Genomic DNA, 18,206 nt, shown 5'->3' with positions numbered 1-18,206 from the left:
CCCAGTTAGCTTCAGCTCTCACAGAAACATCCAGAAACATAAATGATAGGCTTTCCATGGGAAATCAACCTGAGCTAAGTCTACCTGTGCTCTATTATTCTTTTTCGGTTTTTATCCTATGCAAGGAAGTGGGCCTCTTCTGGCACCTCATGCTGCTCTGTGCTTTTCCCTGAGGTCCAAATTCTAGTTCATAAAGACTTAAAGTTTTACAATTTCCTATAAATGGTTAAGGGAAGAGCAAACTGTCCAGAGTGTGAGAAGTGTGAAAAGTGAGGTCGATAGTGAGAGAAAAGAAGTCCATGTAAGCCCTGCCACTTACGGTTCTTAGGCTATGTGGCTCCTAAAAGGAGTAATGGCCAAACAATTTTTCCTCTTATTCTTTAGCTTGTCTCTGCATTCCGACTGGCTTTAGACAACTGGCATCCATTCTGTACTATACAAACAGAAACTAATTTATTTGGAACACACAGCAAAATGAGAACTTTATTTGGTACAGTCAGGGCTCCATTTAGTTTTGCTGCCACTCACTGCCTCTAACTTCCACGCCCCCCACCCCTCCCCGACGGTCTATCTCATAGCCCTCATAGCCGTTTGTCCTTCAGATCAGGAGTCTCTTAGCATGCCCCCTCTCTTCAACTCCTTCCTGTTGGTCTTCATTTCTTTTAACGATTAATATTTAGGTAAAATGCATTGCAAAAATGCTACTTGGACACAAGATTAACTTAAAAGACAGTATCCTTAATGGAAAAAAAACAAAAAAAAAACAAAAAAACAGTATCCTTTAAGGATTTTAGAATCTTTTAGAGAAGACACATGATTTAAGTACCTCAGCTGCACATCCTATAGCCAATTTCTCTTATATAAGAGTAAGAATGTCAGCTTTAACACAGCCCGGTAGGAGTTCCCATCATGACGCAGTGGAAACAAATGTGACTAGGAACCATGAGGTTGCAGGTTCGATACCTGGCCTTGCTCAGTGGGTTAAGGATCCGGTGTTGCCGTGAGCTGTGGTGTAGGTCACAGACAGAGCTCGGATCTGGCATTGCTATGGCCCTGGTAACAGCTCTGATTAGACTCCTAGCCTGGGAACCTCCATATGCTGCAGGTGCCACCATAAAAAAAGACAAACAAAACAAAACAAAAAAACCCCATACAGACCAGTAGATAAGAGCCAACTTATTGCTAGCCTTGAATAATAGCAAGAATCCATACTCTTCCTTAGAGTGACGCTGGAAAAATGAAATCAGGGATTTAAGATTATTTAAAAGAATCAAGCATTGCCTGGTCCTGACAGTCTGCTTGCAAAAAGTCTTGTAAGTCTGACTCATGACTACTCACTGCCTCATTTCTCTTCCTCCCTGTTACAGAAAGTAATTTCTTCTCCTTTCTCTCACCTCTCTTAGCAAGCATACTAACCATTAAGTCCTTTGCCAAATGCTCAGAATGGGTTTCTACATAGCTTAATAGAAAAAAGATAATAAGGATTTTTTTCTCTCAGCCTCTCTGAGTTGTATTTAAATGCCCTCAGTGGTCATACGGCAGAAGCCCAAGGGAGGATGCCAGGGAGAGTATGTTTCTCATCCCTGGGAGGCCGTCGGCCTGGCTCCTGCAGCCAAATTACAGCACCAGAGAACAATGTAATGCATTCCTGGGCAGGTCGGTGGGACCCTGGGCGCCTGGGCCTTGTGGAGAGAGGTGCCAGACACAGAGCTCTCCGTAAGCAATCCTGCAGAGCCTCCCCCTGGGTGCAGAAATGAAATACGGGAGAGCTTCACATTACACAGAGACCTGTAGCTCACACCTGGTTATTGATGGCCTTGGTGGAGGCCTCTGCCCCCACCCTCCACTTGGGAACTGCTTGCTACTATGGGGGTTGGGCATCTTTGAAGCAATGTTAGAAAACAAGAAAGAGATGCCTCCTTTTCACCCCTTGCCTTCCTTGTCCGTCTCTGCACATCCGTGAGAATATATATACACACATGGACATATAAATAGGTTCTCTCAGGCTGCATAAGTGTTCTAGTTATCCTTCTTCCTCCCAGCAATAAAAAAGAATAAAAGGAGTTCCCATCCTGGCTCAGTGGAAACAAACCCAACTAGTATCCATTAGGAAGAGGGTTCAATCCCTGACCTCACTCAGTGGGTTAAGAATCCAGCATTGCCATAAGCTGCAGTGTAGGTTGCAGACATGGCTTGGATCTGGCGTTGCTGTGGCTGTGGTGTAGGCTGGCAGCTGTAGCTCTCCTTAGACCCCTAGCCTGGAAACCTCCATATGGCATGGGTGCGGCCCTAAAAAGACAAAAAACCAAAACCCCACTAGATGTCAATCAAAAACTTCAAAAGTCATACCAACAACAAGGGTTTAGCTATAACCAAGGAATATTTAAAAGGTATCAACTGGGCGTTCCTGTTGTAGCTCAGTGGGTTAAAAATATGACTGGTATCCACAAGGATACCTTGCCTTGCTCAGTGGGTTAATCAGGCGTTGCCTCAAGCTGTAGATGCAGCTCAGATCTGGTGTTACTGTGGCTGTGACACAGGCCAGCATCTGTAGCTCCGATTTGCATGGGAACTTCCATAAAGGCCACAGGTGCAGCCCTAAAAAGAAGAAAAAAAAAAAATCCTTATCAACATGCAAACAGCTGTTCGGTTTGGGGACTGGTACTCCTGTGGGAGGTGGCAGGGGAAGGATACAGAAAGGGCACGGAGAGAAGAGAACAACAGTAGACAATTCCCTCCCAAGCAGAGTAGCTGAGCCCATAGAACTCTCATGGCTGCTTCACGCTGGAGAGAGTACAATTCAGGCCCTGTGTGCCGTGGATGAGCAGGCAGTCTCCTGTCACTGCATGAGGTATGATTACCAAGCCTGCTGCTCATGACCTGCTGTTGTTTTTAACTCTTACTAGGTTAGAACACAGGATACCTTTGGGTTCCAGAGAAAGGCATGAGAGGGGAACAAGAAGTGGCTCTGCTAGAGTAAATATGTTAACAGTTGCTGCACCAGGCTGAGCTTTCCCAGAAGGTGGTGATTGGCAGGTTTCAGGCCATATCAGTAATATGCCTGTCCCCGGCGCCAAAGGTCAAAGGGATAGAAGAGAGGGAGTTTATAGGTGCATTTTCCCACTTCCTGCTTATGGCTCAAATGGCCTCTGACCAGCTTTGTGGTTATTCCTCACAATGTTTTAGCCATCCTGAATTTGAGAAAGCAAGGTAAGCATTCTCCTCTTTGTCCCCTAATCTAATCTTAAAATTTGTCTTTGCTCACTTTTTTCTGCCAATGAGTCTATGGATGGAACTGCTGGACATGGGAGTTCCCTTTTTTTTTTTTTTGGTGAAAAGAAGCTGAAATCTGGTGACTGTACTTCAGCACCACCAGCCCTTGTAAACAGACTTGACCAAACAGAAAAACTAAACTGGGAGTTCCTGTCGTGGCGCAGTGGTTAACAAATCCAACTAGGAACGATGAGGTTGCGGGTTCGATCCCTGCCCTTGCTCAGTGGGTTAACGATCCGGCGTTGCCGTGAGCTGTGGTGTAGGTCGCAGACGAGGCTCGGATCCTGCGTTGATGTGGCTCTGGTGTAGGCTGGCAGCTATAGCTCCGATTGGACCCCTAGCCTGGGAACCTCCATATGCCGCGAGAGCGGCCCAAGAAATAGCAAAAAGACAAAAAAAAAAGAAAAAAGAAAAACTAAACTGAATAAAAACGGAAGACAGTTTAACCCACAGCTGTTCTATTGGACAACTTTCAAGGTGGGGCTCCCCCAAGAATAACTGCGATGTTTATAAAAAGGTTTTTCACGTACAAACGCTTTAGCTTATATGTAATTGTCTCACCAACCCTGTGAACTAGGAGTTACGCTCATTGCACAGATGCCACTCAGAGAGGCTCTGTCATTTGTCCAAAGTCCTGTGGATACTGAGTGGCTCAGCCAGAACTCAAGGCAAGGGCTTCTGACTTCAAATCCTATGTGTTCTCCTCAAAGACTGAGGATGCCTAGGGCTGGAGGCACCAAAATCGCAGCACCTTTAGAACAGAAACTGATACAAAATATCCTAGGAGAGTTTATATGAGCAGAATTGACAAAAGGAACATCTTAGGCCTTCCATAACCTCACCAATGAATCCCCTTTTGGCCATTTCTGCCATTAATGCCACCACCACCAAATGATCACTATACGAAGTAGTCCATATTTAATCAGCTCCGGCTCTTAATTGTTTCTTTTTTCTTCTTCAGACTAACACTTGAAATTTTTTTTGTTTATCTAGTCCTTTTAAAGTGATGTTAAATGTATAGACAGAGCTGAAATAGTCATGAGAAGCTATGAGAGGAAGTTATTGAGGTTTGGGGCTTTTAAAGTATATATCAGAATTTCCTTTGAGACTTCAATCTTTTTAAAAATGCTGTCAACCCCTGTGCTAGGAAAATAAGAATAGGGAATGAAAGTGCTAACAAACTGTCCTATCCCAGGCCAGATGCCTACTAACAGCCTAGTAAAGGTCCTCTAGCCAAGACAAGCAATTTATCTACACCAAGGCAAGGAGTATCTACCCTGCAGAGAAACCCCTGCAAGATGAGGCAGACAACAGATTTTCACTTGATCAAAAACTTTTGCTGCTCTCAACCCCTCCTCCCCTCCTCATTCAAAATCCGGACTTCTGTTTAGGTCCGAGACAGTGAGACAAAGCAGCTCCAAGAGATGATGTGAACAAGGGGAACCCTTCCCTGTTCAACCCTGGAATGCATTCCAGTAGAGACAGCATAAGCCCTCACACACCCCACCTATCCCACTCCTGCACCCCAACCGTGAAGGCAGGAGGGAAAAGTGCAGGAACACAATGTTCATCAATCACAGATCTGGGATGCTGCAGCTCTGGGCCCCCACTTGATCAAGGGAAGAACACTTCATGCCAACAGTCTACCTATAGTTAGGATTTCTCATAGAACAAATCTTTACTTTTTGGTCTATCGATCTTGGCTCTCACTGTTCTCCCTGCTTCCCACCCCCACTGCCTCCGCATGTGGGCTCAGAAGTCATCATCTAAAGAATTCCATTGCTCACCTCCTGCATAGCAGCACAGCCCCATGAGGCCGCACACCAGATGGAGGGGATAAAAGTACGAGGTCATGGCTTCTAGCAAGAGGCTTTTTCTTAAACTAACCCTGACTCCTGGAAAAGAGGCAGAGCAGGAGAGTGTCGGGTGAGCTGCTGACGACAGCAGCTTCAGAGGTCTTGTATAAAAAGGAAGGAAAAAGCTAACTTGGCTTTCAGTGGAAATTTCCCTACTTTGGGTCTCACATCAACTTCTTGAAGGTGTATGAATAGAATGCAGAGAGTGTCAAACCAAAGGGTTAAATCCTTCCCAATTGTAGGGACCTATTCAGCAGGCTGCCACACACATGCTGAGGAGGAGGCCAAACCCTGAACACATGCCCTGTTTCTCCAGGAAAGTAACTATGAATAAAGGGAAAGGATATGGAAGGTGGACTAGAACTTGGGAGAAAGTGAAAAGGTTGCTAGCAGGCCTTCAAAGTGTTTGTATATAATATACAAAGACAGGGGGATGGAAGAGGAACATCATTTCTATATCATTAAGCTTGCTGGGTGACAATGAATACAAGCAACAATTACAAAGAGACAAAACATTTTAAGTAACAGACTAAGAAACAAGTCTTAGAATAAAGGAATCAGGTGAATAAGATTAATCGGGCTTTCTATAGGAGGTGGCACTTTTTTTTTTTTTTTTTTTTTTCCTTTCTTTTTAGGGCTGTACCTGCGGCATATAGAAGTTCCCGGGCTAGGAGTGAAATCAGAGCTCCGGCTGCCAACCTATGCCACAGCCACAGCAGTGCAGGAGCCAAGCCGCATCTGTGACTTACACCACAGCTTGCTGCAACACTGGATCCTTAACTCACTGAACAAGGCCAGGGATAGAACCTGAATTCTCATGGACACTATGGTGGGTTCTTAGCCTGCTGAGCCACAACAAGAGCTCCTAGCTAGTGGCTTTTGAGCTGGCTTTTATTTTTTTTTCTTTTTTGGCCGAACCCATGGCATATGGAAGTTCTCAGGCCAGGGACTGAATCCAAGCTGTAGCTGTGACCTACATCACAGCTGTGGCAACACCAGATCCTTAACTCACTGCTCCAGGCTGGGGATCAAACCCTCACCACCACAGAGACAATGGTGGGTCCTTAACCTGCTGTGCCACAGCAGGAACTCACCGAGCTGGATTTTTAAAAGATGAGGTATGTCCTGGTTGAGAGCAGTCAGAGGAAGGCATTCTAAATAGAAGGAACTAGTTTATGCTGAAACTTAGAAGAATATGCAAGCAATATATAAGGAATTTCAAGCGAGTACATATTATATACACTGGGGAATACAAAGAAATTAGAATGCTGAGATCAGGGCTTAAACAATGTGAGGTGACTGCATGTGCCCAGACTGTCAAATGGCTCAGTCTCCTGTAGAGCCACACAGCATCTTGACCTATGTCAGTAAACACCAGGGCACCTATGGGAAAACACAAAGATGAGCCCATTTGTTACAGATATAGGGACTGGAAGAGAGCTACGCTGTAAAGCCCCCCAAAATGCTAAGTACCATAACTACAGCTCCCTATCATTTGCAATTCTGGGCTAAATGAGAGATATCGAATATCTCATCCAGAACTGTGATGCATTTAATATAGGCTTACAGGCACAAACCCTGGCATAAATCTAGGCAAACTCTTAAGAAATTAGAATGTAAAAAAGGAAGTCTTCAAAATAGAAAATAACATGTTTCTTTCCCTGACTCCCAAACTTAAAACTTGAATGGTCCCTTGTATCCTGTTTGGCATACTGGACTTCTGAGGCTATAGTACATTCATCATAGTGAATAGGAGGGGAGCTACAAAAGAGCTTTAGGGACTGTAAAATCAGTTCACTAATAAGTCAGAGGATAGTTCTGCTGTACTACAGGCTGCCAGAGCAACAGCCAAAGACAAGATAAATTCCAATTTCATAACTTCGAATTAGGTCTCTGGCTTCTTTGCATTGTTGAAGGCAAAAGCAGCTATTTATAGGGCTTCTGTCCTGCTTCCTAAATGAAATTCCCTAAGGACAAAAACCACCCGTTCTTCCAGAGCACTTTCCTGGTACCACTTTCAGAAACAGAATATTGAAATGTATATATATATATATATATAAATTATATTTATGAACAATGAATAAGCCCAAAGGTGAGCAGTATCCTGTTTCTGCTTTACTTAACTGGTACAACTTAGTTTTGCCTCTGGAAGGGAGGCAGCTACTTAACAGTGATAGCATTTGTTGGTATCATCTTAGTTTTTCCCTCCTCTCCTAGGTAGTTTATAAAAGGTGATTTCTGAAAACCTTCACAATAGAAAAGCTCCAGGGTTTACATTCAACTGTGACACCACTATGAATTCATTACGAAGCATGTTTCAGGTTGCACTATAATTTCCCTATGTAACATAAACCCATGGAATCTGACATAAGCTGATTGCTCATGCTGGTTATTTTATTTACATTTCTGAATGGAAAGGATTTTAATACTCATAAGGTATCAAACTGACTTATTATTTTTCATCTGTTCTCCCAGAGCAGCTATTATAAAATAGGCATAGAGACAGAAGTCTCAACTTGTATGACTGGTTAAGCAACCAGAGAAAAGTTACTGCTCAAAAGCAATTTTTTAAAAAATAATTCAATACAGAACTTAAGGCCAAATGAGTTATCATTACTCTCACTGCCATCTGAAAGATGAAGTGTTTTTTTAAAAAATAAATATGTTCGCTATCTTCATCAAAGTTGTATGGGAGCAGGAGGTAGTTCATAGAAACTCAGGGGGCCTGGAGTTTACTTAAGTCTTTCCCTAGAGACCTAATGTTAGCAGACGAAGCCTAGTATAAACAGAAGTGCAGGTGAATGCAAGACAGTGGACTCCTCACGAACTAGAAATATGAATGTGCCTCTTTAGCAGCATGTTACAAATCAGACTTCTGAATTGTCATCATCTAACTCACTATTTGGAGATGTATGTTCTGTTCACATAGCAAAGAGTAATAGTTTCTGTTTATTTCAGTAGATAGTGCAAGCTCAAATAAATTGCTAGAGAAGTTACAGTTACCAGTAAACTCCAAAGGCTGATCTGCTGTCATCTGCATCTAAATCTTTGTTCAAATCATCCCACTTTTTCTGCTGCCACACAGAGTTAAATAAGTATACTCTCCAACCCTCTAGTACAACCTTGGACCTACTATTTTACTCAATACACTTTCATCACTTTACCATATTATTGATTACATGCCCAACAGTGTAAATTCCAAGGACAGGTTCTGTGCCTATTTAAAAAAAATTTTAATATGTATTTCAAGGTTATATCCCCAATGATCCAATTAGTACATATATTTGACTGAGTCCAATAAAGACAGGAAGTTGTTTTCAGTTGATTAGAAAGAAAATCTTGGTAATTCCCGTTTTAAAAAGGTAGAATTGTCTAGGATTGAGAATTGGTCAGCAAAACTCCCCTTGGAAGAGAGGGAAAAGGCAGCTTATTTTAGTACCTTAACCTAATATCCTTTTATTCTTTTTCTTAATTGACCTATTCTATTTTCAGAATCAGTGACTGCAGGGTACAGCATTGACCTTAACAGTGAGCTCTGGGAAATTCTGAGAAGTCTTTCCCTTTCTTTCTCACATGTCCACACAGGCACATAATTTTAGTGCTAACTCTTGGCTGTCCCATTCTGCTTCACCAAAACATTATAGTGTTTCATTTACTAAACCAGGATGGTCCCTGGCCCTTATTAATCTGTCATTATTAGGAATGAGAAGATATAAAAGAGAAATAAAATAAAGAGACTTTCTATTTCCTCTCATTTGGCTGAAAGGAATCCTAATCAAATTCTTCTAAAAGGAAAAAAGCCTCTATGAGTCTAGATCAACTTTTTTGGGTCACAAAATCTTATGTGAGGCATGTGAAAATAATTCATCAGTCACTTCTAGTCAAATGAATAAATACGCAAGGATGAACTAATCTACTGTTGTGGCAGTAACCCTGTCTTATACTAATACATCTTTTGCCTACCTTAACCCCCCTATTATTAGATTATGAGTTACTTGTGAACAGGGATTGCATTTTATATTTCAGAAAGGTACCCAATAAAAATCTGTTCATTGAATGAACAAATTCATTAGTAGTAACAACTTTTTTTTAAGGTGAGAATTGCAACAATTTTTAATTTTTATTTTTTATTTATATTTTATTTATTTATTTATTTTGCTTTTTGGGACTGCAGCTGCAGCATATGGAGGTTCCCAGGCTAGGGGTCCAATTGGAGCTACAGCTGTCAGCCACAACCACAGCAACGTAGGGTCAGAGCCGCATCTGCAACCTACACCACAGCTCACTGCAATGCCAGATCCTTAACCCACTGAGCAAGGCCAGGGATGGAACCTCCACCCTCATGGTTCCTAGTTGGATTCATTTCCCCTGCACCTTGACGGGAACTCCATTTATAATAACAACTTAATACAATGAATTCAAACATCAAAAACTTACAATATATTATGGGATAATCATTACCATACTATAGTATATATAGAACAATAGTTAACATGTTTTTAAATGCTGAAGCTCTGTAAAAAGCAAAACCAAACAAAAAAAACCTCTGAAAACAAATTAAGATAAGCCCTACTGGAGTCTTTTATTCAATAAGCCAATACTGAAAGAAGAGTCTTTTCAGGGTATCCAGGACACTGAAGTGCATGTTCCAGGGCCGGGTTTTTATGTGTGTTTTTTTTTTTTGTTTTTTGTTTTTTAATGCAGAATTACAAAAGCTAAAATACACCAAGAGCAAATTAATAAAAAAAGTCCACACAGCTAGGGCTTTGTTGAATTAGAATCCCTGGGCACCTAATAAGGGCTAACTCCCAAAGGGATCAGAGTCAAGTAAATAAAAAATCCATTTGAATTTTATCAGAGGGCAAAGTTTCAACTTTGAATACCCCAGCAACCAAGGATGAATTATGTATAAGATTAGTAAAGTGGTTCATCCACGCCCAAGCCAGAGAACATTCTTCTATCTCACTGTGTCTGAAGGAAAAACAGCAATGTATTTGCCTGCCAAGAATAGCTGTGGCTATACTCTAGACAGGAGTTTAACAACACTGAGGGATTAAAATTTAATTGTAAAGCTGCTGCTACCTGAGAGCAAAAGCTTGAATTCTGGCTTCAGAAAGAAACTGAGACTCCAGCATATTGAATAGATGAAAACAAGAGTTGGCATGTTCCTAACAAAGAGTATGAGAACATGTTCCCTTCTTAAGTTCTTCCCCAAACTGTTTCTTTCTCTATATATCCTATTTATAATATGCAAGGGTCCTCAATGGGATACAGCCCTTTTCTACACTTGGAATAGCATATATACTTTTCATTTCCAGAATGCTTGAAATTACAGGATGAGGTTAAAGGGTGATTATGTGGTCTAAATTCCCTGAATATCAGTTCTCATAATTTTGTTCAGCATCACCTGAAGCCCAAATCATTTCTTTTCTTAAAAGAGCTGTTGAGATGGATCTAAAGCCATCTTAATATTACTACAGAACTAAGAGAGACTATTTTTTCCTCCAAGTCAGATAGAATACTACTAACAATCTTTTACTGAGGCCTCATCAGCATTAAGGAACACACCAGGAGTTCCCTTTGTGGCTCAACATAACGAACCCAACTGGTATCCATGAGGACATGGGTTCAATCCTTGTCCTTGCTCAGTGGGTTTAAGGATCCAGTGTTGCTGTGAGCTGTGGTGTCGGCCAGCAGCCACAGTTCTGATTCAACCCCTAGTGTCGGAACTTCCATATGCCATGGGTGTGGCCCTAAAAAGACAAAAAGACAAAAAAAAAAAAAAGAATACATCAAAGTTTCCTATGTATTGTTTCAACCACTAGAAGTACCAAAAATTTATTCTGTTCAGCTAAACTTCCCCTCACAATTCTTCATAAATTTCATCTTTGATTTTGAAAAAAGAGTACTGTTGAAACATAAGATATACATTTGTACTTTATATTAAAACTTTTTTTTTTGATCATTTCAGAGAGTTAATTTCCCTCTGAATCCTAACAAATGACCATGTAATAGACCAAACAGCATTCTGTCTTAAGTGGCTTACCAGCAAAAAGAGGAATGAAATTAGAGTCAATCAAACAGAAAAGCAAATGTACATTCTTCATTTTAAAACATCACAGAGATCATAAAATAGGTGTATACTATGAGGAATTCTCCAGGTAGTTTATATGTCTACTTATGTCTTTGCAGTAAGTATTTCTGCAATCTAAAAAAGAACTCTCTTAACTCTAATGGCTCAAACTCCCTCATTTATTATATTGGAAGATCACAATCTGTCCTCCAATGCCTCTGGTAAGAATAAATGAGAATATAAGCATAAACCCTCTCTCTCTCTCTTTTTTTTTTTTTTTGTCTTTTTTTGTCTTTTGTTGTTGTTGTTGTTGTTGCTATTTCTTGGGCCGCTCCCGCGGCATATGGAGGTTCCCAGGCTAGGGGTTGAATCGGAGCTGTAGCCACCGGCCTACGCCAGAGCCACAGCAACTCGGGATCCGAGCCTCGTCTGCAACCTACACCACAGCTCACGGCAACGCCGGATCGTTAACCCACTGAGCAAGGGCAGGGACCGAACCCGCAACCTCATGGTTCCTAGTCGGATTCGTTAACCACTGCGCCACGACAGGAACTCCTCTCTCTTTTTTTAATGTCTTTTTGGGGCCGAACCTGCAGCATATGGAGGTTCCCAGGCTAGCGGTCTAATCAGAACTGTTGCCATCAGCCTACACCAGAGCCATAGCAATGCCAGATCCAAGCCGCATCTGCGATCTACACAACACCTCATGGCAACACCGGATCCATAACCCACTGAGCAAGGCCAGGGGTCGAACCCCCAACCTCATGGTTCCTAGTCGGATTCATTTCTGCTGTACCACGATGGGAACTCCAAAGTATAAACTCTTAAAAGAAAAAAAAGAAAACTAATGAAGTCCATATTACTCTTGGTTTAGAACTGTAATATATTTAAGTAGTTGTCCTAATTTAGTTCTTTTGCATATTAAATTGATTAGTGGGGGAATGAGCAAAATTCCAGTCAAAAAAGCTAAAATAACTATCACTTAAGATTTTAATTTTCCTCTGTATCCCATTATTTTCTCCATTTAGAGGACTTTGCTGGCTCTGCAAAACATGAAGATGTTTTCTAAAACAAAAATAAGTAGTTTTCCTAATATGAATTCTAATACCACTAATGTAATGAGTTTGGAATGAGTGATTTACAGTAATATTTAGGCACAGCTCTTCTGAAAACTATACAGCCCATCTGACTCAACTGCTAATGAGCAACAATAAATATATTAGTAGCAGTTAGTGACAGGATATCCTAGACTTTGGCATTGAGACTTTCACTTTGAAGGGGAAAAGTTGATTAAATATACTGCCAAATAAATTCAAGGAACGCTTTTGTGAGCTTCATACTTGTCAGGCACATGTTAATAGGGAAAGAGGGAGCTTTCCATAAACTTCAAAATTGAATTAAATCCTGGGGCAGGGATATAGACATGCATTGAAAAGTACATTGTCCTAACTTTTATTCTTTAGAGTTTACTACTTAGAAGATTTGGATAAAGAAGGAGATTAGCAATTTCATAAATTTCTAACCCTGGTTCTTTTTGAAAGCGAACAATGAAGATGCAGCATGAGAAATTACTCTTATAAAAAGTTGAGGACAACTTTTCTCTCGTTATTGCAGGTAAGAAAATCAAAATTGGAAAATGTTGGATTACCCAAATAAAGACTTTAGCAGCACTAAAAATGGAGCAAAATTGTAAACATTTAAAATTTTTGAACTGTCACAATAGGTTCATTTTATTAACAGGATAGTCTCTGGGAAATGCCTCAGATATATTACTATGGAAATAGCATGGTTACAGAATAAGATTTTACAGAAATATAAATATAAATATTAGTTACAATCCAAAAAAATTTTTTTTCATCTTTTGAGGGCCACACCCACATAATATGGAGGTTCCCAGACTAGGGGTTGAATTGGAGCTTCAGCTGCTGGCCTATGCCACAGCCACAGCCACAGCCACAAGGGATCTGCGCCGCATCTTCAACCTACACTACAGCTCATGGCAACACTGGATCCTTAACCCACTGAGTGAGGCCAGGGATTGAACCTGTGTCCTCATGGATGCTAGTCAAATTCATTTCCACTGAGCCACAATGGGAACTCCCAAAATATTTTAAAAACTGTATCAGTTCTTAGGAACTAGAGAAGTCTCACAGCTTTGGAAAATAATCCATTTTCAAATAAAGTGAAGAAACATTTTAATTGTCAGTTTAACTTATGAATGAGGCCCTACATAATAAAGAAGAACGCAACTCTCATATAAGTTTTCAGTATCAATAAAGTCAGATGCAGAATATAAAAAAATTTTTTCACCTATAAACAGATTTCATGTCATAAAATGGAAAATTAGGAACTTTAAAAAATGTTTTTTTCTTCTGATATATATCAATATGGTTATAATTGCCTATCAATTCTCCTAGTTATGAAGACAAATTTGCCCTTGAAAAAATGATAATTATGGACAAACTGTCTCAAAAGTTCTGGTTACTATTCAGTAAAAGACACTTGGCATTTATATCTGCTTATTATTTTTAAAAATGTAATTTGGGGAGAAAAATGTTAATTATTTTTGGGAAGGGGCTTAAGAAATCCCAGCGAGACATTCTGTAGAGCGGTCTTTTGTTAGTGTAACATCTGACCTTCTATATCTTTGGAAATCATGCAACTTGGCTAATGTAGTCCTTAAAGAATTAATCAAGCAGATTGTTAGGCCCTAGTTACAGTGGAGCCAGCCAATTATGAGTTGCTCAGAAATTCATCACTGGCATGTCCAACCAGATTTTCCCACATAAAGATTAGTAGAAATATGTGGAAACAGGGCCCATTCCCACCCCAGCACTGCTACAGTGTGTTCAGTGAAACAAATTTTAACCATGTTTTAACTTAGTGAAACAATTTATTTGGGAATCTTTTTGATTTCTGCCTTTACCCATAATACCTTTTCTGCCAACATTACAAAGGCTGCCCTATTTAGTTAAAACCCAACTAGGGATTTTTATATTCAAACACACTTATGAATTCAAAGCACTAAAATCACGTGCCACAAGCCTGAATTTATCAGGAAGTAAATAAAATACCCAAAGACCATCTTCAGTATTTTCGCTGTTGTAATAACACCTTCCCAAGGCTTACTAAGAAGAAAGCTTTTCTTGCAAGAGAAATGAAAATGTCCAGAGGAGATGAAGATTGGTTCTCTAAGAAGAGGGCTGCTCTTAAATAAAGAAGCTCCTTTCAGATAAGCAGAGAATCAGATTCCAGTTCATTGGTTAGCTGGCTACCCTTACTTTGAACTCTCATATTTAACCCAGCAGGCTTCAAAGCAGGTGAGAAAATGACCTACCACTTAAAAGTAATTTTTCCTTTTTCAGGAATTCTGGCCTTAGAGAGTATCAGCTCTGATATCAGCACATTCCACATCTCCAAGGATTTATGCAATTTTTTTCATTGCTCTATGTCTAATGTCAGACTAGGTTTTCATCTCAGCCAAGAGAAAAATCAGGGGAAAAAAAAGTCCTAACTTGCTGAAAAGGAAGTCTTATTCCACACAGCTTTATATTATGCAAAAGGAGAAGGGGTACTAAAATTACTGACCATTCTAGTTCATTCCCTTCCATTTATCTAAATCTGATGCTCAGTGAGGATTACTAAAAATCATTCATCCCTAGCACCTTGCTTCACAAAAAAGCAATTTCTCTAACAAATACATTTTAACAAATTCAAACTGAATTTACTCTAGCACGAGAGCTAATACAAAAAGATATTGCATGAGGAAAAGACAATGGTAACAATGGAAGAAAATTTAGGAAACTTTCTTAAATCACTCTACCTTACTAAATAGAAGAACAAATATGTTTCAAAGATTCTTCACTGATTTCTACTGTACTTGGCTAGCAAATATCTGACCTAACTGAAAATTTAACACAGGCAGTTTGCAACTACCAACAGGTTCTGCTCTATAAGGCAATTTGCCATTGCTGAGAATTTGAAACATTTCTCCACTTTCTGTGGTTTATATACACATCAAGTACCAGAAGTATAATACTAATAGTGTTGTTTAAATGATACCAAACCACTAATCCTAAGAAAAAAAATGCATTTTGAATTTCATGTTAGGACACAGCTCCTCCAAACATGAAGAGGGTATATAGGGTTTCCCCCTACAGCTGCACTTCGGTGATGATGATGACACCAATGACGTCAATGGTGATGATGGTGGTGACAAGTAACACCTAGTTTTTACTCTGACAGACACAGTTCTAAACGCTTGATATATTTTAAATGAATTTAATGCTCACAAAACCCATGAGGTAGTTCTATTCTCATTTTACAATGAGGGGGAAGAAAAGGTTAAGTAACTTACCCAGGGTTGCACAGCCAATAAGTGTACGAGCTGGAATTCAAAGCAAAGCAGTCTGGCTCCAGAGCCTATGCTCATAAGGCTTCCACAAAGCTGGCTGTCTCCACCTTGATAAGGTGGCACTGCCCAGGCATTCTAAATTCCTCTTATTGGGGGCAGAACAGAGCAGGGCTTCTCAAGTTTTAAATGGGTATATAGGATCACCTGAGATCTTGTTAAAATGCAGATTCAGGAGGGCTGGAGTGGTGCCTGCAGTTCTGCATTTCTAACAAGTTCCTGGGTGATACGAATGCTCCAGCGGACAGAGACTATACTATAGTAAGTGGTGAAGAAATAAAATTTGAGCCTCTAGTTCCCTTAATGTCTGTCTGTTGAAGTATTTATATGTTTAGCTTATAAGCTGGAGCCTGCTCATACTGCAGTCATTTCCCATTCTTAAATGGAGACTGCCCTTGGAACTGCTGCTTATCAAATATTGGTTTGCAGGTATTTTCAGTAAATACTTGGCTTTTAGGAATTTAAAACGTACAAGTTTGCTGTCAGGCACATTATTAACACTATGTACCAACAACAAATACCAAAAGATAGTAAGCAAATGCCTGTTTATTGTTAATCAAGTAGAATCACAGTAAGTTAATAACTTTTGCTCTAAAAAAGCAGCTTCCACCTTAAAACGTATAATTATTCATTCTCGGACTCTGTTCAAGGAGTGCTAAGGAGCTTGTGCTATGCAATCTTAAAGGCTCTTCTGGTGCAAGAGATGTATTAGGTAAGGGCAGGCTCTATTGTACTAACAGTGATGAATAGAGGAGTGAGTACCCTCCACATTAATTTAGCCAGTGCCTCCTAGGAGTACACTGTTAACAACTGCTAACAGAACAGCAGAATCTATTAGAATCTAGTAGAGTCTCTACTCCAGATTCTAGATTTCCATCCTCTCTTTCACTTCCTTCCCGCTGGCCCTGGCAGAAACCCAAGGACCATCTCCCCCATTGCTTGCTTGTGATTTCAAATACACAGCTGAATTTTTTTCTCTGGTTGTTAAATGGATGGAATTTCCTGGCTAGTCCATTTTTTCCATGCCAGGTTATACAGTAAGGTCATTTCAGTTCGAGACACACTCACTCCTCAATCAGCACCACTGTAAACAACAAAGTTATGGTATGATTGCTAAGCTTCCTTTTTTTGCTAAAAGGAAATAGAAGAGTCAATTTCCAACCCAGATATCTATACTCCCTGGACAAAAGTGGAAAGTCATTCTTCTTGCAGTTTGACCCAGAATCAAGTGCATTCTCAGACTCCTAGGCCTACAGCCAGTGGCAACTTAACACAGTATAAGTAGACCTTCAGGGAAAAAGAGAAACCAGTGTTCTTACTACTGCTGCCAGAAGAAAACCAAAGAATCTTTAAGGCACAAAATAAACTATTCTTAAGGCAGGAAAGAAAGTGTGAAGAAACAGGGAGTCAGAATGAAGGCACATAGAGAAAAATACAGAAACTATATTACCAAGTAAGGGCTGGTGTTTCCATGGTTCTCAGCGCCTTTCTATTTGGGAATATAATGAATCGACATCTTCTTTTTGTATCTGAACTCTTATTACTTGGTAAAAATGCAAAGATGTAAAAGACATATTTTTAAAAAAGACTTGGAGACTTAATGGGATTTATCTTTGGTAATTTTGCTTTGAGCCAGTGACATTAATTAATAGGTTTACGTAGATGAGTAAATAATTATGGGATACTGATATTAATCAGTCCTCAGGTACTTCTTGGACCTGGATCAGGAAATAAGGAAGCAGTTCAAAACTAAAGGGTAAACATGAATAAAAAAGTCTATACATGGTTCTATGCCCAAGGTTGGGAAGGTAGTAAGAACAAGCAGATATAATAACAGGGAGAACTTTCGAGTAAAGGGGCACATTCTGTATCCAGGGCAAATGACCCAAATGTTTCATCTTATGTACGTATTCTCCACCCTAGTTGCGCTCCTGCATTAACCTTCAGCAAATCCTTAGAACTAATGATTTCATTTAAATGGAAAAAAATAAAAAGCCTTATGTAAAATAAAGAATTTTTTTTAAATGTGAAAGAAAATGCATTTAGAAAGAGTTGGACTATTCTTTAGCTAATAACAAGGGCTACATTACCATCAAAAGTCATCTACAAAGACCACCAACTTTATATTCTTTAAACTTCTAAGCAACAAAAATGCAACTCAAATCACCAAAAACTTATATTTGACATATTTATGGCAGCAACTTTACAAATCAATTCTTGTACTTTAACAAATTCCACTGCTCAACTGGTTTAGCACAAACAGATCATAAATGGTTTCTTGTGTGTTTTACAAATACTCCACACAAGTCCTTGAGATCATACTTACAGCTTTAGCAAAAACACCCATGATTTCAGGAAATTGGTGTGTGAGAAGAGCTATCATTGCTGTAGAAGAACACAGTCCTGCTGTGAAATGGATGAAAAAAGGAAGCTCCTTCTTTGGGTAAACAGAAACATGATGAAATGCTGCAAGAGAGGAAAATATAGAAATAGATTTTACTTCTGAATACCATATAAGCCAGTTTTATATTCTCAAATGAAATCTATTTTTAAAAACTAAAAAAGACAGAGTTCCATCGTGGCTCAGCAGTAA

General features: G+C 39.8%; 1 protein-coding gene across 14 annotated transcripts in view; it reads right to left on the bottom strand.

Moving 5' to 3' along the window:
* Positions 1 to 18,206, bottom strand: part of ST7L (suppression of tumorigenicity 7 like) — a 183,412-nt gene that overhangs the window by 98,923 nt on the left and 66,283 nt on the right. For 12 of the 14 annotated variants that reach the window (XM_021090755.1, XM_021090753.1, XM_021090751.1 and 9 more), the window contains one exon: positions 17,940 to 18,079. In XM_021090755.1, the coding sequence (XP_020946414.1) occupies positions 17,940 to 18,079 (140 nt within the window). Of the gene's footprint in view, positions 1 to 452; positions 6,513 to 16,143; positions 18,080 to 18,206 lie in introns of those variants that run through there. The other 2 variants (XM_005655448.3, XM_021090744.1) reach the window with 2 other exon arrangements.

The sequence above is a fragment of the Sus scrofa genome, chromosome 4, assembly GCF_000003025.6.
Source record: "Sus scrofa isolate TJ Tabasco breed Duroc chromosome 4, Sscrofa11.1, whole genome shotgun sequence".
Lineage (NCBI taxonomy): Eukaryota > Metazoa > Chordata > Mammalia > Artiodactyla > Suidae > Sus > Sus scrofa.
This window is presented reverse-complemented; position numbering and strand designations above follow the sequence as displayed.